The sequence below is a fragment of the Bombus vancouverensis genome, chromosome 3, assembly GCF_051014615.1.
Source record: "Bombus vancouverensis nearcticus chromosome 3, iyBomVanc1_principal, whole genome shotgun sequence".
Classification (NCBI taxonomy): Eukaryota; Metazoa; Arthropoda; class Insecta; order Hymenoptera; family Apidae; genus Bombus; species Bombus vancouverensis.
In genome coordinates, this window is record NC_134913.1 from 10,858,616 (window position 1) to 10,870,887 (window position 12,272).

A 12,272-nucleotide genomic window follows, 5' to 3' on the forward strand; every position below is an offset into this window, starting at 1 on the left:
AAATATGAATTAAATAAAGATAATGTTCCCATCAGATAAAATTCAAAGTTCATCTTGTTAAACTTGACTTACCATGAACAGATACATAGATCACTTTACTCAGACCAGATCCAATACCATTATTTGCTCGACACAGATAATGTCCTTCATCCTGTGGTCCAGCAGATGCTGTCCACAGAGATCCATTCGGTAGAATAGTTAATCTTCCATCAGAACCATCAACAAGAGGTTGATAGTCGTTGGAAGTTCTTTCCCTGGCACGCAACCACGTGACACGTGGCGGAGGAAATCCCTTGGCCTCACAATGGACGTTCAATGGATTTCCCAGGAGGGTGGCCACGTCTTGCGGCTCGAAAATCCATTGTGGAGGTACTTTTACCAAAAGTTCCGCTGTGTGGTTGACTTTGGCTGCACTGTTAGTCGCCACGCAGGTATATTTGCCACTGTGCCGCGAAGAAAGTTCCTTAAAGACGAGTAGACTGAAGAATTCAGCTACCCTCTCCTCGATCTGAAATGCAAATATTTATGAATGGAGTTTTTTTTTTAATTTAATAGCATTTAATGGCTTATTTTCTAATTTTTTGAAGTTTTTGTGGGATCATAAATGGTATTAGGTAGGTACGTTATACTGGTTGTTTATATTTATTGCACTTTATATTTTACAGTATAATTGTACAGAATATGAAACTATAAAAGAAAGTAAGGGATTTCTTTTTATAAGCCTAGAATTTTAATTTGTTAATTATTTCTTTCTCAAACAATAGAGTATAGTTTTCAAATTACTTTGAGACTACCAAACGATACAATTTTAATTTATTTGTAAATTGTTACGCTTGAGCAAATAGGTAGAAAGAAAAAAAATTTTATTGTTAAGTCTAATATTGGTTCTTAAATTGTGCAATTAAATATTTTTTTGTCATATAATAGCTGGCTCACATAAATTAGTTTTCTTAGAGAGACAAAGACGTACACGTAGAGAGGAAGGTAACGGTTCGCCATCCTTTAGCCAGGAGAAGTAAATTGGAAGATCACCGGAAGTGACGGTGCAGGTGACTTGGGCGCGACTTCCTTCTTGGAGGTTTGAAGGGAAATTGAAAGGACTCATTACAGGTGGACCTGAAACGAGTGACATTTTTTGCTCTTACCATTTCTTTAAATTTCCTTGCCTTTATTCATTCAATCATTATTTCAAATATATGTAAATATATTATATACTATACGCATAAATCACGCCAATTATTGCGGTAATTTTATACCTTTTTAATATAATTTTTATGTTGTTATTTGCAGTCATTCGCGGAGTAAAAATTGACATAAAAGAGAAGAAAGTAAAAATAATTATTGTGGTTAACACTTATTAGTTTCCGTCCGCGTGTATATCTTTTAGCTTACTTTCTCAAACGTCACGATAAATGAGAAAAAGTTGAGAAGTAACGCTAGAGGAATTCTTTCCGGCGTGCAATTTACTTCTTTCGCCTAGTCTCGTGACTTCTTCGTGGACGTAAGCGACCCGACCGTAAAGAAACAGAAACAAAAACTCGTTTCTCGTTAAAACGAATGTATGTATGTGCATAGTGGTACTTACGGTTTTTGCTTCTACTGAAATACGATCTTACCGGGAAAAATAGATAATTATAGCAAATATTCGCCTTTTATAATATGTATAATATTATGCTCCATTTTTCATTAGTACTTCAAGTTCCTATAAGCTATCAAATCTAAGAAAAGTCATCTGGCATTTTAAACTTCTTAATACGCTAATAATTACTTTAACCCTGTAATCACGAGTACTTCAATTTTCTATATCTTAATATTCCATCCGATAAATTAATATTAATATTAATATTTTTGTATATTAATGTATATTAATTGTATATTAATGTATATTATTGTATAATAATAATTTAGTATTTTATAGTTGAAGAAATGTGAACACTCTATAACAAGTAAAAATTAAAAATCAATATTCGATGAAAATCAATATTCTGTAGTTAAAAAATATTTAAACGTAAAAGAATTGCTCTATTTTTATCCCCAAAATACTCACTACTGACTGTTAACCGGATGTCTCTGCTCGCCGTTTCACCGGATCTTGCTTTAACCATGCAAGTATAAATGCCAGCATCGTTTGGATCCACATTGGCGATGGTAAGATGGCCTTCGCTGTCTACACGGTGCCTTATGTCAAGAGGCAGTGCAACTCCTCCACGAGACCACTCGACTGACGTGATAGGATAGCCGGAATAAGGGCAAGCTATGGTGGTATCGACACCGGCTATCGCACGAACTGGTCCTATCGATCGGATGTATGGCGGTCCTGAAATTATTAATCGACGTGAAGTGGCTTCCGACACATTTCACCTGGCCACTAGTCGAATTATTATAGGTACCCCCCAACGTAATTAGGAGCGATCAATGTTCTTCGAGATTTACCACCAAAGTTATGTTCTAATATTATCACATAATTTTTTAAGTATTCTCAGTGCCAATAATTAATTTTATTTATTATTTGTTATTTCTTTGATTTTATATTTATTTATTATGTATTTAATATTTTTAGGATATTAAGAATATTAGTATTACTATTTATGGAATTATAACAAAAAATTAATTGGAAAATTAAAAATAGTAATATTCGTGTGAGGAGAATATTAATATTAAGGTTATTAACATTCTTGTATTCTAACTATATTACGAATTTTTATTTAACGTTTCCAAATTAATCTATGTTAAATAAAATTCTTATATTAATTTGCTAATTTCACTATCTTAAAACCACCAGTTTCCCTATCACAGGTCTTCTCTAGCGTGAAATTAAAAATCAATGAAATCGAATTAGCTTCGGTTAGATCAGACAATGCATTAAAGACGACGTAACCCTTGTCAAGTAAATTACCAAGTTCAAAATTACGACTACACCTCTCTGATTAATAATTCACCTATCAAATTCGCAAAATTGCTTATCCAATCTGTTGGACTAAAGATTAAACTTTATTACAGATGCAACCTGCATACTTCGAATTGAAACGATACAATCTCTCTCGCTTGATATCATAAGCCGAAAGATGATTCCAATTATCATAAATCTAAAGCCACGACAAAGATGAAACCTTATCGCAAATACAACCCCCTTGACCAAATTCGAACAATATAATCCGTGTCACGGCATTAGTCAATGTAACAAGTCAAAGGATAAATCGAATTACCATAAATGTTTAGTCTAGCTTTATGCTCGACTGTAGCCAAGGTATTGGCAGCGACACAAGCGTAGAGACCACCATCTTCAGCACCAGCCGACGATATGTTCAAATGACTGATCACATCTCCGGACTGATCGACATACTGTCCTATCGCGTACCTGTATCGGGCATTGTGCTCGGTTAAGAAGCTGAATATTGATCGATGAGAGATCTAGATACGCACCTGTGTCCAGAGGCGATCTCGCTTAGAGGCTCTCCATCCAGCAACCAAGTGAACGATGGTGGAGGAGATCCGGTAGCAGAACATCTCAAGGACACTGGAGGACCTGGCCGCAGTGCTTGCTCGATGAACGTGTATTGCAACTCTGGTACGGTATCTGACAGAATAGATCGAGCGTTAAATAGTTAATTGGGCCAAGTTACGTGGAAATCTGTCAATCCTAAAAATGACAAAAAATTAGTTAAACACGGTATAGAGCACGTAATTTTGTGATGTAGGTTGCAAAAATAATGACCAATTCATAGAACAACTCTTCTTACATTATGTAGCTATTAAAGGTATCAAGCCATAGTTTTATTTTAAGCGTACGATTATTTTGCAGAAAACTTCTAAACTACATATTAATTATGCTACTTACTATTAAATAAGTCATCAGAAAACATTGTAGAACAGGAACGAGAAATAAAATGTACCTAGTAGAAATTTGGAAGGATACATCTTTCATGAGAAATTAAAAGCTTAATTTTAGATCATTAAGGATTGGTAATTGAGGGCTTTAACTGAGTAACCAGTCTATTGGAAAATACGTTCTTCTTATAATAAAAAATACAATAAATATATCGTAAATCATTTGTAAATTATTTCGCAAATGAGACATTTGTTATTATGAACTTCTATAAATAAAACATTTGCTGTATCATATGCTAACACGTGCTAAGGAATAATATTTTTTTGATAAATATAGAATGTATCGTTTTGTACCTTTATTTCTGATTTTGTTTATATGAATTTCTAAAAAAAAAATGGGTTATTTGATTTCATTATTGTTGATGACTCATAATTAGATCGTCATTATTTGATTTCATAATATTGATTTTACCATGTTCAGATTCTTGTTTCTGAGCCTTTCAATTTTGTATGTCATAATGGGGATGAAGCTTTCAAGATTCCAATAATAATTGAACGGATACCTCGAATAAGAGAGTAAAGTACATGTAGAGGCACTCGATAGCAAACTGTCCAACGGTTTCTGTCCCGTGGCTTGCTACACAAAAACCCTATCCTTTGGACAAGACGATTGCCAGATATCGAAACATCCTCATAGCATATTTTTAACTAGCCCAAGGACCCGCGATAAATCTTAGGATTTCTCTAGCTAAGGCTCTTCAAACGAACAAATAGCCTTTGTCTTAGCATTCCCTAAATTTATTACCTACTACGAAAAGATACGGAAAATCTGCTTTTTCTCACGTACGATGCTTTCCGCTAGCAATTTTCTCTCGAGGGCGGTTAGCATCCTTCCTCAACCATCAACCTAGAGATTAACCAATTAACAGCAACGTCCATTTCCCTCATTTTCCTAACGAAGGTTTTCCTCGACGAATCCGACGATGATCTCGTATCCTTAGACACACTCCATCATAGTTTTCCTCCACAGCATCATCGTGACGGAAAGTCAGTTGGTAGTTGATAGTTGGCCAGAGTTCCTCGAGGCATCTTGAGCGATCATCATCCGAACTCGCTCCGCGCACTCTGCTGAATCGCTATCGTAACGCATCGTCTAGAAGTCGAATTTGTAACCGCGAACCGCTAAGTGCAATTGCGAGCTCTACGTAAAGTGTACATCTAGAATATTGTTAATAAATATACTGTTAATTATACTCTAGTTTTTCTGCAGTACCTATCACCACCTATTTACCTCATAGATTTAATACATTTTTGGAGAAAGCTGTTTTTAAGCTCAACTGTTTCACAAGTTTCAAACATTACATCACCCTTTGAACAGATATCTGCCATTTACGTGTACTAAAACAATCCACATGTGCTATAAGCCCTTATTCGATGTTTCCATTCAATTAACGAGTTCTTGAGGAAAGTGGTACAAGCAAAGGAAATTCTTCATTTAAAAGCTTGAATTCAAGCAACTTGCCCAATCTAAACAAGACTTTATCAGATGTATCTCTCCATATAGTGGACTAATTAGTTCAACAAAAGAATATAACCATTCAAGTTGTCATGACTAATTCTGAAACCTCTGTCAGATTTTTAGATTTTGAACTTTCACGATGACTAGATAATGATATCTATAATTCATCTTTCAGTGGTGTTGAACCTGTCCTGAAAATGAAGATTTAAAAATGGTGGCGCGAAACCTTCAGTTTCAGATCTGCTTCGAGCAAAAATGAGCTAGAATGTTCACGAAACGTCAGAACGAAGCGCAACGTGCTAATAACGCGATTGAAACCCAACGAATCACAAATACGTATGTCGTCTTTATCAGATTTAGTCGAATGTACCTCCAAGCTTCAATTCGGCGGTAGCCTGCGCGTTCTCCTTGTCGCTTCTGACCAGGCACTGATACATCCCCTTGTCCTTTCGGCCGACCGAGCCTATCACAAGCACCAGAGGAGCCAGCAATCTGATTCTCGTGTCCTGCGCGGTCAATACCGGCACACCGTCGTGCAACCACTCGACGCTTTCGACCGGATAACCCTCCACCGTGCAATTCATAGTGGCTGACTCCCCGGAATTGATGATCTGTAAATACCGGGAAACGGTTAACGATTCGTGCTCGAAAGTTAATGCCCGTGCCGCGATTTACGCAGCTGCACGATCCTTCCCTCTTTGACGCAAACACTGCACTGTTTATCCGCTTCGTTGATCGCCCAACCGTTTCATGGTGCTCGCATTTTTTCTTTATTCTTTTTTTTTTTTTAGTTTGTAAGATTTAGTCGATCTCACGAAAGAGTATAGAGGTTTGTTGCAATGTTGGAGATTATTGGAAAGGAAAGTCTTTCGTGGAAAATGGATGGAGTGGAGATTCGATTTTGAACTTACGCGGTAAGTGTTGAGATGTTTGTGAGAGTTTCCGTGTTAGGAAGCTCTTTGGGATTCTTTGTTACGACGTTAGATTTCCTGGGTACAGTGATTTTATGAAGTAATATAATGTTGCATTGTACGTGTTCTTTTTAAACTCTTTCTTGAATCTTTGATTTGAAGCTTGTTAGGAAATCGTTATATGTGATGACAGTTTTAATGACTTATATGTAATTTTATAGAACTTCTGCCTTTAAGATAATCGTCTCTTATCTTCGGTAGTGTAAGTAGAATACTACTGTTTGAAATAATAGGAATAAATTTTTTTTTTTATTTGGTAGACTTTTTACAATCAATTCTCATTGAGAATTATAAGTAAATTATTTTGGCGTGGTACTGTAACTGGGATTATAAGAGTTTACAGTATGTTTGATTCTAGTTGAATCTAATGCTTAAATCTAAAGGAATAAAATTGGAGAACAAATGTTCAAAGGAGTTGCTTCCTAAATTTTCATTTCTTATCTTTATTAATGTAAGCAGAATACGATTACTTAAAAAAATGGAAAGTATAAGACGCGTGAACTGACAGTAACATTTTCTACATATAGTAACATTATTAAAAAATATATGTGAGAATTCAAGCAGTACCATCTTCAAATGTTCTTATGCTATCTTTCTAGCGATCTGCTGCAAGACGTCTGATAGTTTTATTCATCAATTTATCTGTAGGTATCCTTAGGTAGTCATCCTCTACAATTAATCATACGAAAGAAAAATTGTCTTCAGACAGTCATTTTTCACGAGCCTCTGCTTTTTCGTTATTTTGAGAATGAAAATATTTTCACATATCAAATTGCTTACAATTCAAGTACTTTATACTTGATTCAGTTGGGACGTAATACATATGAATTGAAATAAAAATGACGCAAATGTACATGTACATGTACATGTACATGCATATGTACATTTTTACACAATTAACAATTTGAGATTTGAGATTAATAGGATCGTGAATTTATCCTGGTAATAAAAATCAGAGGAATTTCACATTTTACTTGCAGTTTGCTAATTGCATACGCATGTATATAATTCGTGCATATACTTTGAGTGATAAGAGGAATATGTTATCTGGAATCTTATTTCCGCGATTCTGGCGCGATAGTCGTAAAAGTTAACAGTAACTGTTTTAGTGTCATAGCTGCCACTTATGATAAGTACTTCACTATTGTGGAACACTGGGGTCAATTGTAATTGGATATGACTCAGAAATGGTCGCAATTGAATTTTGTAGCCTGGGAGTTACCATAGTCGATTTCGATGGCTTTAATGAATCCTTGCCAATTTGTGTGATTTATGAATCCATAGAAATCGACACCAGTACCTATGGCTTGTGATTTGTGAACTCATGATTATGGTCCATCCTTATGTTCACTGTTACAATTAGAGCTCAAGATTCAAATTTTTTAAAATCGTGATCTAGAATTCATATTTAAAAATTCATATTTAAAAATTTATAAGTTATAAAAAAGATACTCATATGCCTGTGTTCATAATGGTATTCTAATTTCACTTTTAGCAGGAGTAAAAGACTTTACAAATGATCAACATGATGTTATCGAGGGTACTGATAAAAAGTACAGAATAAAATACGAGCAGATTTAAGAGGTCTGTAAGCTATGGAAAAACATGTAGAATTAATATAGTAAAAAAATGATTACTGGAATAGAATTATAATATAATAAGAAAGTAGAAGTGATAAAATAAAGAACATAGAGGACGTAAGAAGAATATAGGCTTACAAGTAGAATGAAAGATATAGTACATAAAAGATAGAGTTAGAATAGAGGAAAGAAAATTAAAACATGAGCAACAAATAAAAAATCTATAAAATTAAAAATAGTATAGATAAACATATATGAACAGTGACATGAAACAGATTCCCGAACTTCTCTTTATATTACAACAAATAAAGAAATGAAAAAAAAATTTAGACATATAGAGTACCTTTTCATGTACAATTATGTCAATTCTTAAGTATTAAACATATCTCATCATAAAAAGTCCTCAATAGGACATCATAAAAAGTCCTCAATAAATTCCTCAATAGCTTCAAGAAAAGTATAAGTAGCATAATTGTTCACTAACAAAGTGTGAAAAGCTTTTTGGAAATGACTTGACGTCATATTAGCGAGTAGCTCACGATCAGTTCTATTCGACTTTTGATGCAGGCTAATTCTTTATTATATAATGGAAGTATAAAATAAATCATTCTTATTGTTATTATTGAGAAAATATGAATTACCCTTGATAACATGACGAAAAACGAAAAAAAAAGTATAATTAATAATCTCTCATCGAGGAAAAGGCAAAACACTATAATCTATCGCAGATATGTTATTGTTGAAAAGATCACAATCTATGATATACGTACTATGTATATTTCTTTATTTATCGTAACATAAGGAGAAATTACGAAGATTTTTTCACATCACTGTACCTGTATGAAAATATGCAATTTTTAAGTCAAGTAAAGTTACACAGGAATGAAGGTGATAAATCCAAATCCTACCTGAACTCGGGGTTGTATTCGTGCGTTAAGTTTTGAAGTAACCGACAGGTGTGTTTCCGCTCGTTGCTCGCCGACCTGATTGCTGGCTCGACAAATGTACCTTCCTGCGTCCTGAGCGTCCACGCGGCGAATTTGCATTAAATCGCCCCACAGTTGAATTCGACCAAATGACTCCACCGGTATCGAATGACCTGCAACAACAGGATATTCGTTGCTTGCTGCTCGATACTACTCTCGCTAACGCGGGATATTACATGTTATCGTACCTCGTCATTTTCATGCATACTTTCGTTCAAGACGAAGAATGGAAGGGAATAAAGTTGTTAAATTGAACTGATTGGCGTAAAATTTAATATAGATGATGTATGTATTGTAATTTTGATTTCACGAAGGTTTACCATTTTCATTTATTACAATTATTATCCTAACTTTATAATTCAGCATAATTATGAAGTATATAAGTTAATAAAGAATTGGATATTATAGAAGTTAAAGATTAACATTTATGACCGATCAATCAGTACGTAAAAATTCCAAATTTTGTTGTTACCATCAATATGACGAAATAATCTTACTTTTTATTACACTCTTTATTTAAATTTGTGGAATTACTTAAACATCCATTGCTTACAGTAAAATGCACGATATATAGAAAATGGCAGTGAAAATTCTTAATTGTGTATATAATTCTTTTCAAAATTGATCATATTACAAATCTCGTGGCTATGATATTGTATCATTTGAGGACAGCATTAATAGCACATTAATGGCAAATATTTAATCGTGCACAAGCTTGCAAACAAATGTTTTTGTATAAATTTTATAAAGTGACAATTATAACCAAATTCACGTGAGATCTATTTTTTAAAAGCAATCGTAGAAATTATAATTATTTAAACGATATTATGCTTATGATCTGATATGGTTTGATCACGTTGGATTATATGATGCCATAGTGCATTTAGATTACACAGTAAACAATCCCGTAATTAAACCAACCGTTAACATCGCGATACCAGGTAAATTGCGGGGGTGGAGTCCCCTGGGCTGAGCAAGTTAGATGAACGTCCGAGCCGCTTTCAGCAGAGATGGCGATCTGAGATCTCTGCATCAACCGTGGTGGCATAGATCCTGTTGGTTCTAAAAATTAAACGATATATATTCTATTAAATATTCATTCTCTTTGATAGTTCGATGAAAATTGAACTTACATTAATATTTCTATAATATTTATATTGTATAATACGGAATGTGAGTAAATATAGGAGTCCAAGTGAAATTTTAATATTGACGCAATTATGAATGAAATAATAATTAAACAATGTTGCAATCGATATTGTTATTTAATACTTCAATTAAAATTTCATTCAAATTTAAGTTTCGTATGTAATTGGTAGTATGAAATGTTAAGTGAATGTGAAAGTATAAATTAAATCGTAACATTGCTATGATTATAAATGATATGATACTTGAAGGGTAATAATGAATTAATTTCATAGGGATATAAAAATTAGACAGTGTTTTAGTAATAGTTACATTGTATCTAAATTTGCTTTCTAGCAAGAGAATCTTGGTAATATGGGGATAGAATGCTTAAGCAGAGAAATGTTCAGCAGTAAGAGAAAAATATGGTTTATGTAAAAATACAAGTAACATGCCAGCGACTGTTAACGTTGCAGGCTCGCTTCTTCTTCTTTCACCGGTCAACGCGTGAAAAGTTAAGCACGAATAGGTGGCTCTGCCGTCTTCCGGTCTGGCGGCTCGGATATGCAGGTCCCCCTGAGACGTGACCACGAACCTTCCACCTGCGATCAAATCAATTTCTCACTAAGAAAAATCCTAAAATTGACAAAGGAATTGATTAAAAAAGGGAAACATTGAATTTAGTCCAATTTACGATATTATGAAATTGACAATCGCGTAAAAAGCTTATCAGTTTCGCTTCTGAGAAGTTCAAATTATTATCAACTTTTAAATGGTATCTTTTAAAAGTAATATAATCTATTTGTTGAACGATACTGCAGTTTTTTTCCAAGTACCATAGTACCAATTTCACTTACGTCTTCATCTAGACTGAATCTTGGTGTCAATAAATGTTTTAGTTACAAGTCTAGCGTGATCAAATTGATTTCTCAGAGGCTCAATTTATTATCGACGATTAGATTGTACACCTCATAAAAGTACTATAATCAATCAATTAAACAACGTTGCAGTTTTTATTCCGCTACAATACCAGTTTTCCTTAAGCTTTCATTTAGACTATTTCTTGTCACCAGTAAATGTTTTAATTACAAGTCCAGCGTGATTTATGGTGTTTACGGATGAGACTGGTGAATTACATCGTCAAAGTAACGCAATACGTCAGCGGCCGACGTTAATCTCCAGTATTTGACGCGGCCTGCGAACGCCACGTTTCAAATAATCCCTTTGAAATAGCTTTACAAGCTGTACAACTTTTCCACGGTTCAGACCATCGATATATATCGTGCATCGTATCATTTAATTCGTTGTTCGATTTCACGCGTTTTTGCCCAAAGCCCGCGAGAAATATCATTTTTCAACGTTTCGCTCGTGCGTCCTCGTTTTGCGCAGCTTTTTATTTAACTTCCGCTGCAACGGCGGCGTATATCCGGAAACACGTCATATATTACGAGGTCGTACATTAAAAATCGCGAAAAACAAAATGTTCTTTCGACTCGTGAAATTACTTACTGCTATTTATATCCGCGAATGTAGCACGGCGAAATAATTTATTTAACGAAAGAATACAGATATTCCAGCACTTATGGACAGTTTACAATGGAATTTATCTCTTAATTTAATCGTTATCAATAAATTAGATACACGAGTTGAATGTCTACCCGATAAATAAAAAGTGTACGTAGATTATTTGAAATGAAGCTCAACTTGAAATTTCATCGAGTGTCCTGTAGAATTGACCGTTAATTTTATTTTTCCTCAATTCTTCACCGAGTAATAATTTATATAATGGGGACCAACGCCTTTGATGATTTATTAGCTAGCGAATATAAATGTGAAATAATATTATGGAAGTAAGTAATGAATATAAATATTAAAATTGCTGGAAAGTATCATCAATCTCTTGGTATCGTTCATGATATATTTGTGTGTAATAAAATTTGATAAATGAAGAATCGCGTGATAAATACGTTTTGTTGGATTATTTTGAGAACTATCTTCATGTATTAATTCATTTTGCGTGTAATATCTCGTTTCTTTTTTTTTTTTGTTTTTAATATTTCGTGAGAGCTTGATGGAAAAAATACACCTTTACATCATTATGCTCTGTACATTATTTACATTTCATTTATTTTTTCCATCGAAAATAATTTTTATTAACGGTATAGAAACATGTATCTTCATTCTGATGATTCTCTAAATAAATTTTTCAATAAATTCAAGTTTTATGAAGCTTCTGCGGTTCGAAAAATTATTAGAATCTTGG

At 33.9% G+C, this 12,272-nt stretch overlaps 1 protein-coding gene across 4 annotated transcripts in view; it reads right to left on the reverse strand.

Annotated features, from left to right (window-relative positions):
* The window catches only part of Dscam3 (Down syndrome cell adhesion molecule 3), a 309,001-nt gene that overhangs the window by 12,739 nt on the left and 283,990 nt on the right, over positions 1-12,272 (reverse strand). For all 4 annotated transcript variants that reach the window (XM_076617056.1, XM_033349145.2, XM_076617057.1 and 1 more), the window contains exons 7-15: positions 10,465-10,611; positions 9,806-9,946; positions 8,807-8,997; positions 5,718-5,958; positions 3,424-3,577; positions 3,207-3,358; positions 2,048-2,317; positions 971-1,116; positions 73-508 (exon numbers count right to left, since the gene is read on the reverse strand). In XM_076617056.1, the coding sequence (XP_076473171.1) occupies positions 73-508; positions 971-1,116; positions 2,048-2,317; positions 3,207-3,358; positions 3,424-3,577; positions 5,718-5,958; positions 8,807-8,997; positions 9,806-9,946; positions 10,465-10,611 (1,878 nt within the window). The remainder of the gene's footprint in view (positions 1-72; positions 509-970; positions 1,117-2,047; positions 2,318-3,206; positions 3,359-3,423; positions 3,578-5,717; positions 5,959-8,806; positions 8,998-9,805; positions 9,947-10,464; positions 10,612-12,272) is intronic.